Source organism: Corythoichthys intestinalis, chromosome 7 (assembly GCF_030265065.1).
Source record: "Corythoichthys intestinalis isolate RoL2023-P3 chromosome 7, ASM3026506v1, whole genome shotgun sequence".
Taxonomy (NCBI): Eukaryota; Metazoa; Chordata; class Actinopteri; order Syngnathiformes; family Syngnathidae; genus Corythoichthys; species Corythoichthys intestinalis.
In genome coordinates, this window is record NC_080401.1 from 29092880 (window position 1) to 29117766 (window position 24887).

The window sequence follows — 24887 nt, forward strand, 5'->3', positions numbered from 1 at the left end:
AACACTTAAAAATTTAATTTAGTATTTCAATGAGTCATGTACCTAATTTCTATTGGGAATACTTGCGCTATGGAGTAACTTGGACGAGATTAATGTCAAAATGTACAGTACTGTTGCAAACCATTCTCCACACCATCTACGCTTATTTGAAAACATCCCTTCTCCCAAAGAGAGCTAGTTTGCTTACAGAGGGAGAAAGAACAAGGCAGCACAATATATATGTAATAGACATAGGTTGTAGACAACACATCATGCTGTATGTTCAAATAATCATTGCTAACGTTAATGTGTAATTTGTTAGTCTCTGTATTTGCTGATTGAAACTAGGGTTGGGAATCTCTGGCATTTGATATGTATCTAGATACACAGGTTACGATTCGCTTAAAAAAACGATACATTTTTAACGTCCGAGCGATTCGATACGATTCGTTACAGTTTAAGAACGATACAGTTCAATACAGAGTGAAAACGATACAACAGTAAACATTTGTTGTGTGTGTTCGTACAGTATTTTAAACATACATATAAAAAAAAAAAGATTAAAGATTAAATAAAACAACAAAATTTCAGACCAATTTTATGTTTTATTTTTTTATGAAAAAAATAAATAAAATAAAGCTTACTATATGACCGTCATTTTGTTGGATGGGACTGATAATAAAATAAAACTCCAGTGACAGACAATAATAAAGTGCAGTAATTTAATTACTGTATTTCCTGGTGTTTTGAACACAATAGGTAAGTAATTTAAATGCAAACTTTCAACGTAAACATCTTACAAGCAAAAAATATTAATTATATGCAGCAGGTCTAGAAAAAAAGAATTAACCTGCTTGTGTTATCATAAGTAAATAATAAATTATGCTTTACCACTTGTATAACTGGGGGAATAAAAACATGGCATTTTAGACAGACAGGTCTATAATCATTACTTTAACCTTATACACAGCAAAGTCATTCACTTATGTCTGTGCTTCCACATTTTTTATTCCTCATCACTGTCTATATCTTTTTTGAAGGGCAGATTTTTCTTGAGGAAGATCAACTGATCCACATGTTCATGTTTAAATAGACTGCGTTTCGTGGAAACAATATGCCGCCCCTTCCACCATTGTAGTGGGTTATTTTTCAGGGTTAAAAACTCACGATCTCTGTACCGCTTCACACTTCACACTCGCTCTGTCCCATGCGAACAGATCTGGCTGCCTTCGTCACTTCAAAGTCTGACTTTTGTTTCCCAGGGTGCGTTGAAAATCAATCGCTGCACGTCGCTGGCGTGGTGCGCAAACTGTCCATTGTTTTAGCATGTTGCTTCGTTGCCACTACTAGTTTCGTTTTGGGCTGTGAAGAAAACGCTACGGAGCGTGCGTTACAGTGGTTTTGTTAGCTTTCGCGTTGTTATGACATGCCCGTGACGATCGGGTTATGACGGCGACTACTAACGGTTCTGTCAAAATGAATGGGAAGTTGAGGCAACCACGACGGCGGTCACAATCTAAGTGCGCTGTGTGGTGAATGACACAAGCGCAGCATGTGAGGTAAAAGCTAAATCATTATCATATTAAGCACTGCATTGAACTAGGCATTAGAAGCCGATTCTTGTGCTCGCGATAGCCAAATTCTATCTCTACTATCGGTTCATTGAATATTTAATGGCTAATTACTGTCGAATGGTAACTTTACTATTGATACAGCTGTATCTCTTACCTGTGAAACCGGATATCCGGTCGTATCGGTTTATCGTTCTCAAGCTTAATTGAAACCCAACATCGGTATGACAACACAGCTTGATTTTTCTAAAACATTTATTTATTTTATGTATTTTCAATACAAATGTACAGTAAATAAATAAAATTAAAAAAAAGGAAACTTTATATGAGGTACTGCCATTATGATGTAAGTACCTGCAATGAGATAAATCCCATAATGTCTTCTGAGGTCTTTCCCATCTGACAAAGTCTCTGTCAGCGAGACAAAACAAGATTACAGATAACAGTGACACAGAACTTACATCTGATGGTAACACAGTTTTCCCACGACCATGGTGTCTCCATTGAGTCCAGACACCTACAGGACTATAAAAACAAAAAGGAAGAACTGGGATTATGTGTACATGGACTAGAAAATATCACCCATGACCACTTGGTGTTCTCAGGGCAAAAAAACATAGGTTGAAAAACGAAGCTATTGTATTTATATTTACAGAATGTACATGCAATTGCATAACGGTTTCGCAACCACGAGAACCTGACATCCATAATCAGAGATGAAAACACTTCCCTTTACAACTGTAAAAAGTGTGCAGATAAAAAACTGATATAATGTTATCACAACGTGTGATGAGAAAAAGGGTTGTGAGATGGGTGCAATCTCCTCTTTTGTGATAGGTGTCATAGTTGACTAGTAGTCACAGGCAGAGCAGTCATGGAGGTCTACACACAAACCATAAAATGCTTTTCCATCGTCTTCATTAGAAACATTATGACATTAATTAATTTATTAATCTTCTGTACCGCATATCCTCACAATGGTGGCTGGGGGGTGGAGCTCATCCCAGCTAGCTATAGGCAGTAAGCGGGTACATCCTGAAATGATTGCCGACCAGTCGCAGGGCACAAATAGACAATCACATTGAAAATGACACCTATGGGAAATTTAGAGTGTTCAGTCATGGTTATTGGTGATGTGAGAGGAAGCCAGAGTATCAAGAGAAAACCCGTGCAAACATTGGGAGAACCTGCAAACTCCACACAGGAAATTGCACTCTAAGAACTGCGAGGCGGAGGTGCCAACCACTCTTTCACCGTGCTGTCTATAAATTTCATTTTTTTAATTAAAGATGTGACGGGTAAATGCAAATACAGTGGCATGAAAAAGTATCTGAACCTTTTGGAATTTCTCACATTTCTACATTAAATCACTATCAAATGTTATCTGATCTTTGTCAAAATCACACAGATGCTGCTTTGACTAAAACCATCTAGACATTTATAGGTTTTCATGTTTTAATGAAGATAGCATGCAAACAATGACAGAAGACGGAAATATGTAAGTGAACCCTCTGCCTAGGGAGACTGAAAAATTGAAACCAATTTTTACCAAACAATTTAAGTCAGGTGAGTGTCCAATCACTGATGAGTTGTTTAAAGCTGCCCTGCCCACTATAAAACACACACCTGGTAAGAATTGTCTTGATGAGAAGCATTGTCTGATGTGCATCATGGCTCAGTCAAAAAAGCTGCCTGAAGACCTGCGATCAAGATTGTTATTTGTATAAAGCTAAGAAAGGATACAAAACCATCTCTAAAAGTCTGGATGTTCATCAATCGATAGTCAGAGAAGTTGTCTACAAATGGAGAGAGCTTGGCACTGTTGCTTCTGTCCCAAGGAGTGGCCGTCCACCAAAGATGACGCCAAGAGTTCAGCGCAGAATATTCAGAGAAGTAAAAAAGAGCCCTTGAGTGTCTGCTAAAGCCTTACAGAAATCACTGGCACACTCCAGTATCTCTGTGCACACATGAACTATATGTAAAACAATGGCCAAGAATGGTGTTCATTGGAGGACTCCACAGAGGAACACACTGCTGTCTAAATAAAATATTGTTGCTTGAGTAATGTTCGCAAAAAGGCACTTGGACACTCCACAGAAGTTTGGCAAAATATTTTGTGGACTGATTAAAACAAAGTTGAATTGTTTGGGAGTAATACACAACGTCATGTGCGGAGGAAAAAATGAAACCGCTAACCAATATCAACACTTCATCCCCATCTTGAAGCATGGTGGAGGGAGAATCATGATTTGGGGCTGTTTTCTGCCTCAGGGCGTGGACAACTTGCAATCATTAATAGAAGAATGAATTCAAGAGTTTATCAGGATGTTTTGCAGGAAAACTTGAGGCCGTCTGTCAGACAGTTGAAGCTAAAAAGAGGATGGATGCTACAACGAGACAATGATCCAAAACACAGAAGTAAATCAACTTCAGAATGTTCTTCAGTTCCAGAAGAACAAAATACACATTCTGGAGTGGCCAAGTCAAATTCCAGACTTGAACCCCATCGAGATGCTGTGGCATGACCTAAAGACAGCAATTCATGTCAGACATCCCAGGAATCTGACTGAACTACAGCAGTTTTGTAGAGAAGAATAGGCCAAGATCAGTCCTGATCAATGCGCCATACTGATCTGCAGCTACTTACTGCTTACTGCTGCCAAAGGGGGGGGGCACAAAATATGAAATGTTATGATTCACTTATTTACTTATTTTTCCTCCTTCTGTCATTGTTTGCACATTATCCTCATTAAAATATGAACACCTATAAATGTTTGGGTGGTTTTCATTAAAGCAGACACTGTTTTTTCATCTGTGTGATTTTGACAAAGATCAGATCACATTTGATGGTGATTTAATGCAGAAATTTGAGAAATTCCAAAAGGTTCAGATACTTTTTCATACCACTGTATAATATAGTAAAGCCACATTTTCAACTCCAAGTATAGAAAAAATTATTTTTCTGAAAAACAATTTATTTGGGAATTGCTTTATTTTAGGAGACTTTACAAAATGTGCCACTGTCATCAGTGAATGACCTTATTTTTCGGACTATAAATTGCACCGGAATAATATAAGTAGTAAAGTTATGGTCCCGTTTTAATTGCAATACAAATGACAGGTGTACAGTATACTAGAACAGCGTGGCGAAAAAAATGTTTTTTTTTCTTCACAAACTGCCCAATCACACTGGGCCCATAATTGATAGCTCTTACTGTGCCATACAACATAGCCCGTTTGTCTTATTCCATTTATGTACTTCAAGTGCAGTATTAGTTTCTTTGTTTGTGTTTGGGTATTTTTATTTGTTTGTCTGTCTGTCTATAGGCAGACCTGTCACCAAAGTTGACAAAAAGCTGGCAGGAAATTAAAAGAAGTTGAGAAAGTAGAAAGCAAAGCAGCAATCAAGCCATCTATCAGTGCTCATACTTTTTGTTCTCACTGTGGAATTAGTCAGTTGTCAGCAGGAGATTATCCCAGTTGATTTTGGGCAAGAAGTGGAATACAACTTGGACTGGTTGCCGGCTGTTTTTACTGAACGAGCCAATTGCACACACCATGTTCAACGCTTAGTGTGCAGCCTCACCATGTGGCCGAATTTTGTTCTTGCGCACGGGGTGAGTTTTCTGTTGCCAGGCAACGTAGAGTGCACAGGGCAAAAATAGCTTCACCAATTTCATGTCTACCTATCTATTGACTGCTGGTTCGCATTGAGAAAATGGCAACAAAGGAAAAAGATTTGGTCCATCAGAATGCAATTCAGGTCGAGATGATCAGGAAAGAGCAAAGACAACAAAGACTTCACACAGAGTTTAGCATCAATCCACACCGAAAGTGTAAGTAACTCAACTTTTACTAAGATGTCCGATTATAACTAGTAAAGATTTGTTATCCAGGGAATTGCGAAATCTCTTGGTTATAAAATACAGCTCTCTGCTGTCTCCTGCCCCACCCCCTCCCCCACCATATTGTGGCTTTCAGTACACATTTTACCAGACAAACCAATGTGCAGAAAACCACAAGAAGTGATTCCTGAAAATTGTGAGTATAACATCATTCACTTTCATTTTAAGAACAATTGAAACTACATCCCAAGCTTCTCAGAAAATCATGTGAAAACATGTATGGTGCTTATAAAGAGTGTTGACGCCTGTTTATCGGTCACAGGAAAAACAGTGCTTAAATAATTTAATGTATTTCAGTGTAGAAGAGCTGGGTCTAATTCTGGCTCTGTGAAAATATTAATGATCACGTTAGAGTGCGGCCTCTGCCGGAAATGTGTATAAACCTGCTCGGAGAAATATAGGTTTAGGCTGTTGGAAAATGGGGTGTAGTGTTCAAAAATATAATGCTGACCTTGCACATGCCTTTTTGCATGCAAGCCGATTTCATCGAAGCCTTTCACAAAGCTCGCCAGGAGCCCACTAAGAAATACCCAATGCCAATGACTGAAAGTCAGGAGATCGGATGGGTGTCTACAGCCCTGGTAAGAATGTTCAAAGACTTACTGTCTATTTTGGGATATCTTATTTACAGACCTACTGTAAACTTGGGTGTATTTGTTTTTGTTTTTTTTCCCTCCCCAGATCCAAACAAATCGCAATGACAATAGATTGAATTTCTTCCGACACAGCTCAGATATTACCAAGCATCAAGAGTCGATCCTACGCACTTCAAAATAAATCAACAACTAAAGTAACCACCAGTTATCAGTTACAGATTGGATATAAACAGTATACCCACTCCTGTTCAAAACCAGTTATCAGTTACAGATTGGATATAAACAGTATACCCACTCCTGTTCAAATTCTAAGTTCTTGTAATATTAAAAATGACACCAATCAGGATGAATATGAAAAAAAAAATCCTGAAAATTAGAATTGTGTTTATGTTAAACAAAAAAAAAAACAACGCAATAGAATATCGCCTAAGCCACACTGAAAGACTCCCACCGAAAAAAGACGACTATTTATTTAGAACTACCAAGGGTGGGTCAGTTGATACAAATCACTTTTGTATCCAGAAGGGTCATCTGACTCTAATCAACATATCTTTTGTGAGCATTGAGGTCCTTATTATTCATTCCCATTCACACTCGCAAAACCACAGGGTTGGATTGCTCCAATTAGCATCTTGAGTGTTTTCAGGGCAGGGCTGCCTTGGCTTTGTCGGACAGTGGACCACTAAGGCAGGCAATCAGGCGGACAACCATTTTACTGTATGTTTTAGTGTTTGGTAACTGCTCAGTATGGTTGTCTAACGTGATTGAATTTTGCACGATTTGACAAAATTGGGAAGATATCAGAGAACAATTTTTTGCTGGGGATTTGTTGCTGACATTACAGCATTGAAAAAGAACAGCTGTCTAAATCTCTCTACACATCTTGTTGCACTGTTTCATGTATGGAGCTATAATTGTCATATTGCTGATGATGGATGGCTGATGATGCACAACACAAGTCATTTTTTGCACAAAAAAGTTTTTAATTCAATAAAGAAACGTATGTGAAAAAGACCACAAAAGAAACTATATACAAGGGATGGTATAATAAAAAAAAATAATTATGTGGTGACATATGACACTTCGCCTTTTTTCCAGGCTAGGTGTTGGAGGTTGTTGCCGAAGCAATTTTTCCTTCTGCGCCTTCTTTGCGCCCACATGAGAGTGAGCCAATTCCTTTGCAAGACCCATCAAGAAGTCCACCCGTCTCGTTTGCTTTCCGGTGCATGCCTGACACAACACATATATATGCATTCAGTGCTGCCATGTCAATCATTTTGTAGAACACGGCGACTGACCATCTCCATGTTCCTCCGTGTTTGACAAAGCCAAGGGAGCCCTGGATTTGCAAATATTCCAAGATGCTAATTGCAGCTATCCAGAGTGAAACCCCCCCTTCACACCAAGGCAGCGATTACACAGGTGTACGGGGGTTGTCTGCTTGATTTTTTTGAGTGGTCTATTGTTTGACAAAGCCTAGTAGTCCGTTCGGTATCGGGGTCATCTGACGCCCTTCAGTTCTTTATAGCCAAAAAAAAAAAAAAAAAAAAACAGGACTTACATGATTAATATTCTATTGCAGGCATGCCCAAGTCTGGTCCTTGAGAGCCCCTATCCAGCTTGTTTTCCATGTATCCCTCCTCCAACATACTTGAATCAAATAAACGGGATCGTTATCAGGCTCCTGCATAGTTTGCTGATGAGCTGATCATTTGGACCGGATTTGGGCACCACTGCTCTATTGTTTCGCAATAGCATTGTACATGATAGCTCAGAGTAAAAGGTAGACACTTATTAATCACTTTTTTCCCCCCACAAGAAGCAGAAATGTGAACATGTTTCCTAAGACTTCATAATTGCACTGCATTGTCAGTCTTATCTTCCAATAATTTAACAATTCTAATGCAAACATTACAGAAAACAAAACTAACTTCATCTCATTACTTTATAATCCACAATTTAATAAAGGTGTCATTTCAAAAACCATGGCCAAAAAATTTAGGCAGTATAGATTAGTTGAGTGCCCTGAAAATGGATTAGAAATAAAATGCAATAATATTAGCAGTTTGACCATCCTTAATAATAGTTAATGGCTGTTTTAGTCAGACATACAGTATAGTTTAGGCTTTATTCTGATCTACAATGTAGCTCATTTTGAAACAGCCATCATGTAAATGTGTCACATAAAGATGTTAAAATCAAAATTTTAATAGATTAATATACATCACCTGATAATCTGTGATCTCCATTCACCAAGTACAAAATAGAATTGAAATCAAATTGAGCTGTTGTCATTTAATTTCTAATATGTATAGTGAATCAGACTCAAAGCAGAATTATGGCCTTGCTAGACTTAGAGCTAAGGAAGGCAAGTACGGTAATTGTAATGTATTTACAATTGTATCCGGCCTTTTTGAATCATACCAATAAAAAGGTCATATGTGACAAGTTTTTGTTTATTTAATCCCAAATCAGATATGACGACCTGAAAAAAAAAAAAAAAGAAAAAAGGCAGAATGGAGATGACAACCTCACAAAAACCCCTGAAGTACTAAAGAGGGAAGACCAGTGTGGACACTGAAATTAAATCATATGAGATAGGCACAATATACTGTCTTGTATAACATTTAATGAATTTAAAATGTCTTAATAAGTTTTACAAAACCTGTGGTGCACTTGTTTGCATGCATCTACAAATGGCCACCAAAGTAAAAAGTCTTTCCTCTGCGTCGCACGATGAGTCAGCTATTTTCCTGCTCAACCATACACATTTTGACAGAGGAAAGTTTGAAGAGAATGTCTCAAAGAATTTCAAGTTCCCAATGGAACATCAGCAGTGGTGGAATGCACCCTGAAACAAAGTTCAAATCCGATTGAACAGCGCCATAGTGCTTTATGAGCGAGCCTTCATTTTCCTGCGAACAGACTTCCCTGGACGTTTCTAGAAGAAAATGTGAAGAAATACAAAATCAGTCTCTCTTAAAACATGTAGACACATACAGTATACACATTCCCTTATTTTTGATGTGTCCCTTACATTTTGTTTTCCGCCTTTTCCTTTCTTTCCTTTTGGACCCTTTGCATTAGCCACTTTAGCGCGGAAACTGGACACATCATTGTGGCTTTCTTTCGTGTTCCACTTCTTTCCACTTTTCTTGCCTCCAAAACCAAATTTCTGGTCCTTATATTTTCTCTTGGCACTAGGGCTATTAAAGGAGCAGTCACAAATTATTGATTCAGCTATACAAGTGTTACAGTTGATGCACATTTCTAAAAATTAAGGCCTTACCCCTTCTTGTTCAATGTCTTCTTTGATTTCTGAGAGGCACCTTTAGCGGGTGCATTTCGTTCTCTTTCATCTCCATCCAAGAAATCCAACTTATCAGTCATTCCTGAAAGTGGGAGGAAAAAGTTGATAGTAATGCGAGGAACTAGGAAAAAAAGAGCTTAACTATGCATGTATCAAGCCTGTCTAACACTTAAAATGAAACTAAATGTTCTAAACTGTTGTAGTTTCTCCTGACCAACCTTTTTGATATTTCTTTACAGCGGTCATCATTGCCTTCTTCTCCTTCTGTCGCCTCTGGATGACTTCTACTTGCACCTAATTTACCATAATACAATCATTAGTGACTGGACTACCATAATCGGACAGCATTTTCTTACAGTTTTAAATTAGAGAACAATAAAAAGTAACCTTTTTGCCAAATTTCCTCTGTTCGCGTAACTTCTTTGCCTTCTCTGACCTCTCCATTATCGCCTGCTTAGAAAGTAGCTTCTTCCTGATCTGCATGGTGGAAGAGACATAAAAAGATGTGTGTGAATAGTTACATTTGACTGAGTGTGAAACTTAGAAACGCTCAAGAATCACAGTGGTTGAAGAAATAAATGCACAAATGCAGCAAAGTACAGTGATGCTAAGATTGCAAATGTCTTGTGTTTTTAAAATTAGAGTTCAACATTGAATCATACGTTGACAAAATTATAGTTTAGCATACAAATGGAAAGTACAGTGTACCATACGTGCAATTGACAAACCTCTTGAATTCTTATCTCCATATCATACCTAAACCTGTGAAGTGCAAAAGCAGTTCTACTTCTACCGTACATTGAATGTTAATGTCACAATCCTGCAGCTATATTAGCAGTACTGATACTTTATTACCAATAAAACTAGAGGTGGGAATCGTTGGGCACCTAACGATTCGACTACGATTCAGAGGCTACGATTTGATTTTAAATCAATTATTGATGTGCATGCACCCCCCGCCAACAGCTATTAGATGCTTTTAATGTTTCGTACATGTTACAAAAATTGTACTAAAATCCTCTCAGGCTTAAATAAACTACTATTCCAGTAACAAGTTAACAGTTCAAAACAGTAACTAAAAATACTCAAGTCGCCATTCAATATCAGCAGCTTTAAACAACATTCAATTTAATGTTGTGAATCAACCAAAGCTGTTAAAACTGCTCCCGTTATTCCATAATTTCCCTTCTGTCTACTTTGGACATGTGAAAGTTTTAAAACTGTTTCATCATTTAAAGATACTGTAGATTCAAGTCAAGATTTTGCCGATGTAGGAGTATTTTAGATAAAAGGTTAATTAGGTTCGATCGGAAGGTCCGCTACAACAGCCTTTCAGAGAAGTCTACTGCTTGAAGATGGCGACTGTTTACCAACGCTGGCGAGTCTGTCATATCGCATCTAGTTCTCCATACATGTGCTAATGCCGGTGAGTCCGTAATTTTGCATCTAGTTCTAGATACATGTGATATCTACCGTAGCATTATGTGGACGTAGTTTGTAGCAACGTGGGCGTTGTTTATAGCGGCTGTCGGCTGCAGTCAGGTATTATTTTTCTAATCTGCCGGCATGAGTTTTCGGTGCGTCCCGAAGACCGCGCTGACTGTGTTTTTGTTCCGCTTTACTTGGCATACTTCAATAATCAGAATTTGGATGTTTGTGAAGTGTTCTCGAATCTTCCATGGCCGAATCGCAAATAATCTTAGAATCAAAAATTTTGCATGCCTCTAATTAAAACTACACTAAAATTTGTGTCTGAATTAAAATGGAAAATTGTGCTGTTCATATAGTGATGCTGCCCATAAAAAAGTTAATATTTGTAAATAATGTAGTTTAAAAAAAAAAAAAAAAAATGATGTTTGCTTTTGTGAATGAGTGGGTTTGTATGAAAGGATACACAGTTTTTAATTATTGCAAGATCCCTTTTTATACTGAAACATGGCCAATTTTTAATATTTCCAATTTTCCTGTGTAAACTTCCAATAAGAATTTTCTACCCCCGTGTAATCAGTCCCAATAAAGTGAAGAGGAGAGTAGTAAACTCACCTTTTGCATGTGCTGGTCAGACTTGGCCATCTCAGCAAAGTAGTCGTCAGGCCTCTTGGTGGCAATGCAGTTTTTTTTCAAGAGAGGCAATGCCTCAAGAACTGTTGCTTGCGCCTGCCGGTAGCTGAGGAAGCATTTAACATGAATCATTTTTAGAGCAAAGTTCTGACCTTTCAGTCAGCGTACTGCAATAAACCGCAGTGAAAATGGCAAAATGGCATCATACTACCCGCACAAAAATGCTAATGTACGGAAAACATGAATTTAAGGGATTAAAAAAAAAAAAAAAAAATTAAATAATTAAGACTAATCTTGCTGAAGTGATTCCTTTAGTATGCTTCAAAAATAAAAATTTTAAAATTGTTTAAAAATGGTAAATTTGCTGTCCAGTGAAAGATTTAATAGTGACATTTGATCGTTTCTAAAGGCTCTGGATGTTGGGATTTTGTCTTGGTAGACATGGCACTGCAACATTTTGTGGAAATCAGGGACGGTGTCTCTGGATTGGCAGAGTGGGGTGGTGGAAGGAGGAGGAGGATATGAGGGTGTGTCCAACTACAGAGGGATCACACTTCTCAGACTCCCTGGTAAGGTCTATTCAGGAGTACTGGCACATCTAATCAGGGAACTCAAACCACAGATTCAGTGGGAGTGGTGTGATTTTCGTCCTGGCCATGGAACACTGGACCAGCTCTACAACCTCGGCAGGGTACTCGATGGTGCAGTTCGGCCAACCAGTCTGCATGTGCTTTGCGCAATTAGTGAAGGCGTTCGACAAAGTCCTGTCCCGACAGGTCTTCTGACATGCTCCGGGACTACGGGTCACTGGACCGGCGGACCCCCTGATACGGCCGGTTTGATTCCTGTATGACCGGTGTTCGGCCATTCCTTACTACGCGGCGAAACGTGCTACACAATGCTCAGCGCGCATGCGCACATCAGTTAGAAGCGGCGAGTACGCACTATTTTGGTTTTTATTTACTTCTTTAGAACCTTTTCCCTGCCTCAAAGATACTTTTTGCATGTATTACCCTCTCATACTTTTAACCATTGTGTTTTTTTTTGTGTTAGCTTTGAAGCAGTTGGCCACATTAGTCATGTAGCGTACTTAAACCGTCCTTATTTCATATAACTACATTTGAGTATTTTCTGCAGGCATTTTTTTAGTACGTTATTCCTGTATGCATCTAAACAAAACAAGTTTAGAGCGCACAGTAGTACTTTGGGTGTCAAATTCGACTCATGTAGGACGTTTCGCCGAAGTAGAAGATTTTGGCAGAACACCGGTGTCAGAGTCTGGTCTGCATTAACAGCATTAAGTCTGATGCATTTCCAGTGAGGATTGGACTCTGCCAAGGCTGCGCTTTGTCACAGATTCTGTTCATAATTTTCCCGGTCAGAATAGCCAGGCACAGCCATAGCTCAGATACAAGCGGCCGAAATGAGTTTCCTTCGCAGGGTGTCCAGGCTCTCCCTGAGAGAGAGGGTGAGAAGCTCCTTCATCTGGGAGCAGTTCAAAGATGGTATGGTATTTGGCATTTGGTTTTGTCTTGGTCTCACAGCAAATTCTAAACCAGGCCATATATTGGTCTTGGCAACTGTGGCCTCGAGCACAGCACAACACTACACTTCAGTCATCAAGTTCCGTTATTAAGAATCACATTGTAAAGCTACAACATACAAACATGTCTGATCACATTATTGCGCAAATTAGGTACCCACTTAATCCAAACCTGCTGCATGAAAAAAATTAAATTTGACACTCACAAGTACATCTCTCTCTGGAAATCATCATTTGCATTGACTTCTCCATTGCTCTCACTTTCCTTTTTTCCTCCCATCTTAGCAAGGACATCTTCAACAGGTGGGTTGGTTAAGTCCAATCTTTCCACCCAGGGAAGATCTTTCTTCAAGTCAGCCAAACACTGTTTCATTGCATCCTGAATAAAATAGTAGTGTAATGTAATCGTGCAACTAGTTCAAATTAAATTAAGCTTACAAACAAATATACATTCGTATAATCTTACCACATTGTTGGCAAATTGTTTAGGTTTTTCCACCAACACGTTCATTCCAGGTTTTAACAGTCCTTTTGCGAAAGCGTCCTGGAGCTAAACACACAACATATGACGATGGGCATCAACCATTATTTTTGTTGTTCAGTTGATCACAAATAAATGATAATATCACCCCCATCGGTGTAGTGTTTTAGCATTATTTGTATTGTTGTTTTTTTTTGTTAAAGCACCAAATTGTAAATTGGAAAAATATATAAAATCAAATTGTCTTGAGACGGTTGACTCGGTGTGTGCATTATTTTTACCGTATTGGTTTTTTAGTCTTATTTCAATGCAAAAAACACCGTCTTATATTCGGGCCAATACGGTAAATAGTAATATGAGCAGAGGTGGGTGGTAACGCGCTACACTAGACAATACATTTTTCCTCTTTATTCTACATTTTAGATCAGTGCTGCAACGATTAATCAATTAACTCGAGTATTCGATCAGAAAAAAAATATTCGAATTCAATTTTCCTGCCTCGAGTATTCGTTTAATTAAAGTGGCATTGTAATGATTTGTTTTGAATGTGTTTGCCTTTAGTTTCATTGATTTGGTTGGATACACTGCCCTCTAGTCTGCCTCATTTCACATGGCTGAATCCAGCTGCTCCCTGTTAAGTTTTTGTTTGAGCTAATGTTTTCTTTTAATGCATTTGTAATTTAAAGGCATATTTAGCCATTTTTGTGGGAATATGTGTTTTATTTGTTAAGAGCATTGTAAAAAAAAAAAAAAAAAAAAAAAACGTTGGCATTATACAGCATTTAAACTAGCGGACTTTTACTATGTAAGTTAGCCAATTGTTCTTTTGTTGTACATATATCCTCATTTATTTATTTATTTATACAGTTTAAGGCTCAGGTCAGGTATTTCAATTTTTTATGTTCCTTATCCGATTACTCGATTATTCAAACTAACTAGTTCATCGATTAATCGACTACTAAAATAATTGATAGCTGCAGGCCTATTTTAGATTTTACTTTTTTTTTGCAGGAGACACCAACAGTGGCGCAACCAATTTCACCTATGAGACGTCGCAATGACTCCATTATTCCAATCATACTCAAGCTTGCAGTTCCAGGATCATGCAGACGTGTTCAATCATGTGGCGGTTTTAAAGCACCATAAAAAATTTCAGTATTCGACATAGAGCGCTGCCATCATCTTGACTCAAAAGCGCGGATTTTAACCTCTCTCCCAGTTTTTATTTGGCACCGATTGACCACGGAAAATTGGAAATATGATCCTTTTAGTTTCATAAGAGGAAATATGTTTTCCCCACAAGAGGTCACACATACTTTCTGATGCTTCATTTCTGTATTTTTCTCTCTCGCCAGAATTCAACGGTTATTTTGTATTTCTTTGGCTTAATTTGGTAATGTAGTCGGTTATAGCCCAGATAGCAGAGACATTGAAAAAACGTTGGTTTTCCATCAAAATCATCAGTAAGGTTGACATTGAAATTTTCAACATCAAGTGACGTTGAAACAACGTTGTTCTACGGTATATAAGGCGATGGTTGGGTTAACATCGTTTTATCGTTGATGGACTAATGTTGACAAATAGATGATTTATGATTGACCGGGAAATATGATTGACATGTCATTGAATTATGGATGAGCGGGCGTTTTGGTCGAAAATATAACATTCATTCAGCGATGTTCCAATATTATTAATAATTGAAATGACATTTAGGAATAAACGTTGGTTTTCCATCAAAATCATCCGTAAGGTTGACATTGAAATTTTCGACATCAAGTGACGTTGAAAGAACGTTGTTCTCTGGTATGTCAGGCGATGGTTAGGTTAACATCGTTTTATAGTTGATGGACTAATGTTGACAAATATGTTGATTTATGATTGACTGGGAAATATGATTGAAAAGTCATTGAATTATGGATGAGCGGGCGTTTTGGTCGAAAACATAACATTCATTCGGGGTTGTTCCAATATTATTAATAATTGAAATGACGTATAGGTTTTGTAAGGATTTCAACTTTGAAACAACATTAATTGAGGGTGCGAAAGTGACGCTGATTCAACGATAGAAGATCAACAGCGGAATGATGATCCAACATATTTTCAACGTCGGTCTGCTATCTGGGAGTCATCTTTTTCAAAATATGATAATAACCGCTTTTATAGATAATTAAAAAAAAAAAAAAAAGTTAAAAAAAAAAATTAAAAAAATCATAAATTATAAGCAGTTACTCACAATGTTACTTATTACTAGAGTATTATATTCACCAAAAAGTTTTTTACTTGTACTCAAGTACATTTGTCGGATGACTAATTTTACTTTTACGTGAGTAACATTATTTTGGTGTAACACTACTCTTACTTGAGTAACATTTTTGGCTACTCTACCTACCTCTGAATATGAGCAAGAAGCAAGACTGGGGTTTGCTAACTGTTAGCCGACTATGTGAAGAGAAGTAGCCTGCTACTCACTGCGCTGTCTGACATTTCGCTGTTTTCATCTTCTGACTCCTCGCTGAGCAGCTCATCCTCCTCTACCAGCTCCATGATCTCCCTTGCAATAACCATATGATCGAGTTAAAAAACTAACTGATCCTCAAGAGCAAGGATGATTGTGCGCCCACTGTACACACGCGCTGTAGCTATTCACTACACTTCACGTGGGAAAGAACTGCATAGATATCACATATAAATGGCGCTAGATGGGATTAGCCCAGGATGGCGGCGTTAGTAATTAGCGGCCATCTTGAAACAGAACCCTGTTGGTGTGGGCTCGACCCTACAGTGAGTCGTTTTCTTCACTAAGACCTCAACTCCGCGAAATCTTGTTTTCAAACGGTGAAGTTCAAAACAAAACGGAATAACGTGGCTATGATTCAGGCTGGTTGTTGAAAACAACAACTATTTTAAAGTATGCATTTAATTTACTGCATCTCTGAAATTTATTAAAAACCAAGCCGCTTGAAAATCCATTCCAAAGTACACGCTCCATTCACTGTAATGTGGTCGTCGAATGGCACTGACATACAATGGCCGACAAGGGATAACGGTCGTCCTCGTTGGATCACTGCACGCACTAGTCATCTCTATGTATGTGACATCTTTGAGGTAGAAGTTATGTTTGTGGTCCTACTAAAATAGTCCGTCGTTCCAGAAACGTGTACGACACAAGTTCCTAGTACTTGTAAAATCAAACTGGAAACAAAACAAACATGACCAATAAAAACAACAAAGTAAAATAACAACAATTAAACTATGAAAATAATCTTATTAATCATTCAAATAATTTGATACTGTACACTGTACAGCACTGTGCATCCTCCCAAACAACATTAATACAGTGAAGCATGGTTTTGGCTGTGAAGAAGAAAAAACCCGATTTTCTCTTTTTACAGTTTCTTTCATTGTCATAATGAACAGGAGATGATGACACAGAATTCAGGAACACGAAAAAAAAGCAATGATCAATTGAGATAAGTACATTTATTGAGGAAAAAGTAATTAAAAGCTTGCCGGCCAGGATAAATGTCCCCAAGAACACCACTGACGGAGGTGCCCGAAGTAGATCTGCCCCAACTTCCGTGATGATACAATTTATATTTGTCGTTATAGCAGGTGGCTGGCTAGGGCCAGCGTCTTTATGGAAAACAGTGGAAAAACACTACTGAAGAAATGTGGACAAATCGGGGGCCTTGGACAAGACAGATTCCTTGTAATCCAAACAGCACTCGTCTCCGGTATTTACAAAGTAGACAAAACGCAGTGATGTGGGGACATTAAAGTATTACGTGTGACGATGTGAACAGAACAAATACAGTATATGTTTAAATCGTAGCGGAGGAAGTTTGTTGAGTCTCGATAGCTTGTTGAGAAAACTTGTTGCCGTGTTTGTCCGCTCGTGACTCTCTTGACTCTGTGAGTGTGAAGTGTCTGTGGCTCTGTAGTCTCTCGTGCCGGAAACCCGCGTGGCAAAATATAATAATTGGTTTTAGGTCGGTAGCAGCTTTGGTTTTCAAAATATTTGAATTTGAAGTTTTTGAAAATAGGTCCCCTACAGATCGTCCCCGTTTCCCGTGTCATGTCAATAAGTTATGAAGTCTATGGCTCTTGTTTTGAAATCCCTTACATTGCGCTGGTATTTGAGCGTATTTGTTTTGTTGTCTTATCTGCTCTCTGCCTACCGCTTAGGTTAGTATTATTGATCCCTGTCGACTTACTGTCACGGACCCATTGTGTTATTCCCCCTTTTCCACGATCGCGTGTATTTTTGTGTGTATTTAATAAACCCTAAAACGCATCCCTCTGTTGTATTCTGATTTGAGGTACAACCTTGTTTCTGCAGTTGTGGACCCTAACATCGGCAACAAAATAAACCACACATTTCCAAAGATGGACAATAGACTCTCCTCCTCAGCTCTACGATCCAGTAGCAATTTAATTGCATTATTTTTTTCAGTTTAATTAGCTATTTCCATCTTGCGATATTGATAATTGCAATGTTTGTTTACTGCTTTTCATCTTACTGTGAAGAAAGAGGAAGTAACGATCGGCCCGCCCGCCATGATATTTACATCATCAGCCATCGTACTGTGATCCGGGAATTTAACACTTGCTTTCACATATGCCTCGTCCCGCGAATGTCCTGGACATTATACCAAGACGCAACCCGTAAAATGTCCGCGTAATCTCCATGTCAGTCGACCCTAGCAGTGCAACGGTTTGCGGTTCAAAACCGAACCGTACGGTTCGCCCTGAACGGTTCAATACGCCTTTTTGAACCGCGCCTTTTTGGTTTTGCAATTACAGTAATTTATTCCGAACGCTTGTGGAATGAATTGGTCAAACTCTGTGTGCCTGTGTGTGTGACTGTGAAGTGCAGCTGTGGAGAAATTCCCGCCCCGCGAGTAAATGTCCAATCGCTGTCAAGCACCTGTGTAATAGGAGCCGAGTAACGCCCTCTCTCGCTTACAAACGAGGTGAAAGTGAAACCAGAAAGAAAACAAAAAAAGTTATGGCGAGCGGAGGAGTCGACAGACCGAATTTTAAATGTCCAATCGCTGTCATGCATATAGAACTACAAGCGAAATGACACTCGGTAGCGTTAGTAAACAGCCGCCATTTTAGAGCGGTAAACTTCTCAGAAAGGCTCTGTTGTAGTAAACCTTCCGAACGAACCTAAGCAACTTTTTAACCAAAATACTCCTAAATCAGCAAAATCTTGACTTGAGTCTAACCTTAAAGGATGAAACAGTTTAAAAATTTTCACATGTTGAAAGTAGACGGAAGGGAACTAAGGCAAAAACGGCAGCAATTTTATCAACTTTAACGGTTGATTCACAACATTAAATGACCTCCAAACATAGCAAAGGTTACTATGTTTTTTTTTTTTTTTTTTTATGAAAAAAAAACATGAAAGGTATCACCAGTTACTTTGCCAAATAACTTTTTTACTACTGTGTGTGTATTTCAGTAGTCAGTCACTACACTTGCCAAAGAGCTAAGAGGCATTTTAACAGTCGAAAATGTTTACATTTTAAGTGTTTATTTCATTTTTTAAAAGCAAAATAAAGGCAGTTTAAAAAAAAAAAAAAAAAGCAAAACGCAAACCGAAACCGAACCGAAACCGTGATCCCAAAACCGAGGTTCAAACCAAACCGTGGGCTAACTGAACCGTTGCACCCCTAGTCAACCCGCTAAATTGCTTTCACATACAAGGGTTGCCTGTATAAATTTTCAATTGTAATCGTTTTACGAGTTTAACGGTGATAAGGCATATGTTAAAGGGCTAGTGTGTCATCTTATCAACATCATTATACTCATATTTATAATTCACTGTTTGGCTTTCTGTCTTTATTCAGACATTATGAATTGCATGCACATCATACTTACTGGGAGGGTGCATCCTGGGCAGAGGAAGGACAAGTTAATTTTTTAAGTGATTGATCAAGAAATGGCTTTTTAAAAATCCCCGTGCATTGGTGGGTTCTCGCTGGGTAATCCGGTTTCCTCCCACACCCCAAAAATATGTATTTTGGGCTGATTGACCACTCCAAATTTTGACCCAAGGTGTGAGTATGTGCATCCGTGAATGTTTTTTTGGTGACCAATTCAGGGTGTACCCTGTTACTGCCTATAGTTAGCTGGGATAGGCTCCAAGAACCCCTGCGACCCTCGTGAGGATAAGCGGAATAGAAGTTGAATGAATGAATATAAACAGAAGCCTATAGGCCTATGTGTGTGTGTATGTTCTGTGTGTCACTGATCGAGTAGTAGTCCATTCACCTGACTTGGGCAGTGTAATTTTGGGTGTGAATGGTTGTCTGTTTTTCTCTGCCTGTGCCTCACAACTGACTGGTGACCAGTTAGAGTGTAGTTCGCCTTTCGGCCGTGGTCATCCGCAATAGGCTTCACTCCCCTGCGACCCCTAACAAGGATAAACAGTGTTTAAAAAAACGGATTAACAAATTGTTGCATTTTGACCACCAGACGTCGCTATCTCCATGGGAACCAAATAGTCCCCATTGATTAGGAAGGTTGCGATAGTACTGTACACCTGATGGGTTCTACAAATTTCATAAGGTGTTACAGCGTCTATTGATATTCTTAGTCTGTTTTTTCTCCTTTTATTATGTCATTAATCCAACATGTCCACACATTATTATAGATGAAATTGCGCAGAACATTACTAACCCTGGATTAAACAAAAACAAGCGAACCAATTTAGTGCCTGAGCACAAAATTAAAATGTGACAAGAAAGGGCTTGACAGGCAAAACTAAATTTGAAAAGAAACAGTTTTTCAAAAAATGATACGTGCCGAACTCTGGACCTTACAGCCTGGCTGCAGAATGCAAATTTTTAAAAATATGTCCGGGGCGTCACTCGGTTTTAAGAAAATTGCAGGGGGGCAGGGGGGCCGGGGGGGGGGGGGGGGGGGGTTTAGCCCCCAGGAGATGAGTAAGAGATGTAAGTGAACTTCACAAACAGCTAACAAAGATTGATCATTTATTAATAATTACTATTGTTGTTGTTGTTGTTTCAGTCTCAGTTTATCACTCTATTCTGACTCCTATAGGCCAATAAAGGTTGTGGAGTGATTTTTTTATTAGTGTATTATTTTGACTATACACTGATGATAATCATATGTGAATGAGCTCAGCTCCTGTACTCATCTACTGTATTTCTAAAGTGAGAAACACAGCTGATCCTCCAGAAGGAAGTCACCCCAAAGATAGTGGTAAAAAGAGTGCACATTTAACTCTAATAGGATCTTCACAATGTATTTCAGATTAGCTAGTTAGCAGCAGCAAAGTAGCAGCGTAATTTTAGAGCTGGGATGTAATTTTTGACTGCAAAACAACAATGGTAAGACGTGCGCCAAGACCAACTGCGAAAAAAGTAAAAAAAAAAAAAAAAAAAAGTCACAGGGAAAACGCGGACTGGACTTTCAGAGATGTGGGCGTTCTCTATATGAACAAGTGGAATGGGGATGCTCTGTACCCTACTCTATTAAGTAAATTTACAGATCTATGATCATATTTAAGTTAATAATGATAGGTTATATGATTATTGATTTAAACTAATATCCTGGCAACTGTGAATATGTCAGCATTTTAGGGGAGTTTAAGCCCGCCTAAAATAGGCCTAACAACGGCATTGAATGTGTCCATAAGAACCAGACGTCTTCATATATTTTTAAGGGCTTTGAATTTGAACTAACCCATTTGGCCTATCATTTCACTTGGCTGATTCCCATGTTATCAGAAATGTATTTGTGTAAAATTATTACCTAGTTCTTCTACTCAGTTTATGGTTTATTTTCAGTGTTCATAATTTCATAGTAGCTTCTAACACTCATTCTACCAATGTAAACAAACTTTTGCCTTTGCATTGTCGTGGGCCCACAGCTTTAACCGTAAAAGCCAGGTTCTGGCGTTGGTTGTGTGCATACTGACAACTGTACTGCTGAAGGAATTTGTTTACTCTTGGCGCTTTCTTAAAGGGCAACTGAAGAGCTTTTCAGATTTCGCTCTTAAGTGTTTTACTCAGTTGAATTGTATTAAATGCGTCATTCGCTCTCTCAAAAAGTCACATAAAAAAAAAATAATAATAATTGGCCGCGTAGTTTTTGAGTTATGGCCATAGCAACACCATAGCAACGAGGGACGCACCGTCCTGCCGACCCCTACCTCATGACGTAACTTCCAGGAAGCCTTGCCACCACTCTGAACGCGGAAATATAGCACCACGCTATCCTCGCCATATATTGCATACATTTTCTGGGTTTTACTCGCGGGATTCGTCATGCCATCTCGATGTGTAGCGATGAATTACTCACAGGAAGATTCGAGACTCTCGGAGTGGTCCCAAAAAAACCTTCTCCTGCAAAGGTTTGGACCGTTTTTGTCAGCATGCTTACAGGTCCGCAATCGGCTCATTGTTTTCATCATTTCAGCCACGACAGCTTTGAAAACCTACAACAACGCAACCTTGGTAGATGTAAGTAGAACATTAATGGCTTTTTTTGAAATATGAGGGGGACTCCTACTGCCTGTTTATTGAAGTGCGACATTTTTTTTTTGCTGTTGGCCTGTCATAAGTAGATAGGTTGGCTGACGTCGTCTACTCGTGTGATTTTATTACTATATCAATAGGTGTTATGTAAATTCAAATGTCCCTAGCACCAAATAGGTCCTTGGCTCGTTTTTTATACTTTAACATCAAGGTCTGCCTATTTGAAGAGGCAACAATAGCATCAAATAGATGCTGCTATGACTGGGGCATTATTATTTGATCACCAAGAAATTATTATTAAATTAAAATTAGGATTCATCCAATATTTTCATGCTGCTGTGATTTTTTTTTTCTCCAGGAAGCCAAACATAAAAAATTAACACGATGAAAAAAGCGTTGCAGGTCAGTTGCCACCCAGTTTCCCAAAATCAAGAGAGAGTGGGTCGAGTCATATGATGACCCAAGTGATGCGGTGTCCAGCGATGACGACTGAAGAGATCCTATGAGGCCTGCCAGATGCTGAATTTCTTCCGTCTGCGACATCAGATGACGATGATTTAGGAGAAATAAATGTAGCAAATTTTGATGACATGAAATCATAAACTAGTCATATATACAGTACATATTTTTTAAAAGAAAAATCAAGTTACCTTCATATTTTAATGATAATGCATTATCTTTGTATAGAGAACACTTCATGCTACAGAAAAGAGTAAATACATATACATAAATCTGGTATTTATTATTGTGGCCTATTAAATATTTTTTCAGAATGTAATATAATTACAATATATTATATACCAATAGAATACATTAAACAGTCAACAAAATGTGTCAATGCTGTTAACAATTTATGGTTTTATTTTTTAAATGTAATTCATGCCCCTGTCAGTGCTTCAGCCTCCTCAAGTTTGGCTCTCACGTCTGGGATCTCCTGATGACACAGGCATACTCTTGGAAGGGTAATTACTTGACGGTTTACAGCAACACCTGGAAAATAAAATGGTTTTGTCATTTATTTTGAAATATCAATAACATATCATTCATTTAGCCACATTTGGGCTAGCTTTATCATATTTAGATCGGTAGGAGTTGTCCCATTACCTAATATCCAGTTTTAGCTATGTGTAGAGCATTCATTTAGCCACATTTGGGCTAGCTTTATCATATTTAGATTGGTAGGAGCTGTCCCATTACCTAATATCCAGTTTTAGCTATGTGTAGAGCATTCATTTAGCCACATTTGGGCTAGCTTTATCATATTTAGATCGGTAGGAGCTGTCCCATTACCTAATATCCAGTTTTAGCTATGTGTAGAGCATTCATTTAGCCACATTTGGGCTAGCTTTATCATATTTAGATCGGTAGGAGCTGTCCCATTACCTAATATCCAGTTTTAGCTATGTGTAGCGCATTCATTTAGACACATTTGGGCTAGCTTTATCATATTTAGATCGGTAGGAGCTGTCCCATTACCTAATATCCAGTTTTAGCTATGTGTAGAGCATGGAAAAAATATACAACCATGTAGTCGCATTCTGATAAAAAAATCACGATGCTGGACTTACCACTCACTCTCCCGTTCGTGAAGTGTCGAGCTTTCAATTGGCGTCATGACGCCATCTGCTGTGTCAAGTAAATCGCCGTCATCTGACGCCTCAGGTTCAAACATGTAGGGATTAATTGTAGTTCATCTTTCCTGGGAGCCTTTGCCATCGGTAGCGTCACGAAAGAGCGATCCTGAATGGTTACCTTTGGTGGAAATATCACTGACATCGTTGTTGCTGCTATACTAGCTGTGGGTAGTCTTCTGTTGCCTACGTCACACTTCCGGGTTTGCGAAGGGACCATTAACGGAGTGCAAAAAAACTAAAAAACGCAAATTATCCCAACAATTACGTGTTGATAATGTCATGGTTGTTTTGATGAACTTATCCCAAGTTTATATTCATAAAATTACACCAAAATCCGGAAAGGTCTTCAGTTGCCCTTTAACATATATTATTTATATCGTCAGCATTGGGATAACCAGTCCAGGAACACAATTGAGTTAATCAGTCTTATTTGTAATTGGTTGTGATGGGGAATATGTCACTTTTGATTGACAGTGTGACAATACAGTAACAATTAACTAGATTGTTTAAGACAGGAATACTGACAAATTGCAGTGTCTACAATACTTTGCTTCAATGTACTATGTAGCACTCTTGAGTTTTAGCTGTTTGGAGGTTTTAGACACTTGAAAGGAATTTCCATGAATGTAAGGCTGAATATGTCTGATCTTGTAATATGTCCATTATCCAAAATCAAACAGCCACATGCCAAAACAAATCCAAGATCACATGTCAAACACTGAATGCCAGGTATAATGATCAGATATAATCCCGGCCCGCAACTGCCATTGCTTGGGCTGGCACTTCTTTTACAGGTTAGGGACCTTCACTTCACACACAGAGGGAATACACTAAACAGAAATTAATATCATCATATCTGTTGAACGAAGTTAATGTCTCATACAAAAAAAGCATAACATGGGAATAGCCTCCTCAAGAAGTTATTATACATTTCGCTTTGAAGATGCCTCAAAATACAGCTGTGACCTTGCAGAGAATGTTTAGGTACAGTACAAATTGTAAATATTGACCAGGAAAAGCAGTGAAAATGATTCCTGGGGATTACTCACTTTCTGAAGACGTGGAGGATAAGCAACTGACAGGCAGTAATATCTCGATCCGAACAGCCATACACATCATCAAAGAGATTTTCTTCTGTCTGTCTTGTGTCCAGTTATTCACGTTCGCCCTGCTTGGATATATGAAACATATGGTAAATGTTAATGAAGAGATCCCGCAAGATTCTGTCGTAACCACACATAATTACTAAACTAAAAAAAAAAGGGAAAAAAACAGGCCATGAGTCAATCAAAATGAA

At 38.5% G+C, this 24887-nt stretch overlaps 2 protein-coding genes across 5 annotated transcripts; one reads left to right on the forward strand and one right to left on the reverse strand.

Annotated features, from left to right (window-relative positions):
- The first annotated feature begins 1499 nt into the window (after positions 1 to 1499).
- On the forward strand, positions 1500 to 6837 carry cfap144 (cilia and flagella associated protein 144). 2 transcript variants are annotated; one of them, XM_057840107.1, is made up of 5 exons: positions 1500 to 1538; positions 5004 to 5386; positions 5532 to 5591; positions 5933 to 6036; positions 6137 to 6837. In XM_057840107.1, exons 2-5 carry the CDS (start codon positions 5269 to 5271, stop codon positions 6230 to 6232), a joined length of 378 nt encoding a protein of 125 aa, XP_057696090.1. In that variant the 5' UTR covers positions 1500 to 1538; positions 5004 to 5268; the 3' UTR covers positions 6233 to 6837. The 2 variants fall into 2 exon arrangements, with proteins under 2 accessions (XP_057696090.1, XP_057696091.1); XM_057840108.1 differs by lacking the exon at positions 1500 to 1538 and having other exon boundaries at positions 4988 to 5386.
- A 1823-nt stretch (positions 6838 to 8660) lies between these two features.
- Positions 8661 to 24761, reverse strand: ebna1bp2 (EBNA1 binding protein 2). 3 transcript variants are annotated; one of them, XM_057840105.1, is made up of 11 exons: positions 24640 to 24761; positions 19726 to 19867; positions 15916 to 15997; positions 13432 to 13515; positions 13172 to 13344; positions 11405 to 11528; positions 9749 to 9838; positions 9580 to 9655; positions 9341 to 9443; positions 9089 to 9257; positions 8661 to 8992 (listed from the first exon to the last, which is right to left on the reverse strand). In XM_057840105.1, the coding sequence occupies exons 3-11, from the start codon at positions 15988 to 15990 to the stop codon at positions 8945 to 8947; spliced, it is 942 nt and encodes a 313-aa protein (XP_057696088.1). In that variant the 5' UTR covers positions 15991 to 15997; positions 19726 to 19867; positions 24640 to 24761; the 3' UTR covers positions 8661 to 8944. The 3 variants fall into 3 exon arrangements, with proteins under 3 accessions (XP_057696088.1, XP_057696089.1, XP_057696087.1); XM_057840106.1 differs by lacking the exon at positions 19726 to 19867 and having other exon boundaries at positions 24640 to 24657; XM_057840104.1 differs by lacking the exons at positions 19726 to 19867; positions 24640 to 24761 and having other exon boundaries at positions 15916 to 16129.
- Positions 24762 to 24887: the final 126 nt, after the last annotated feature.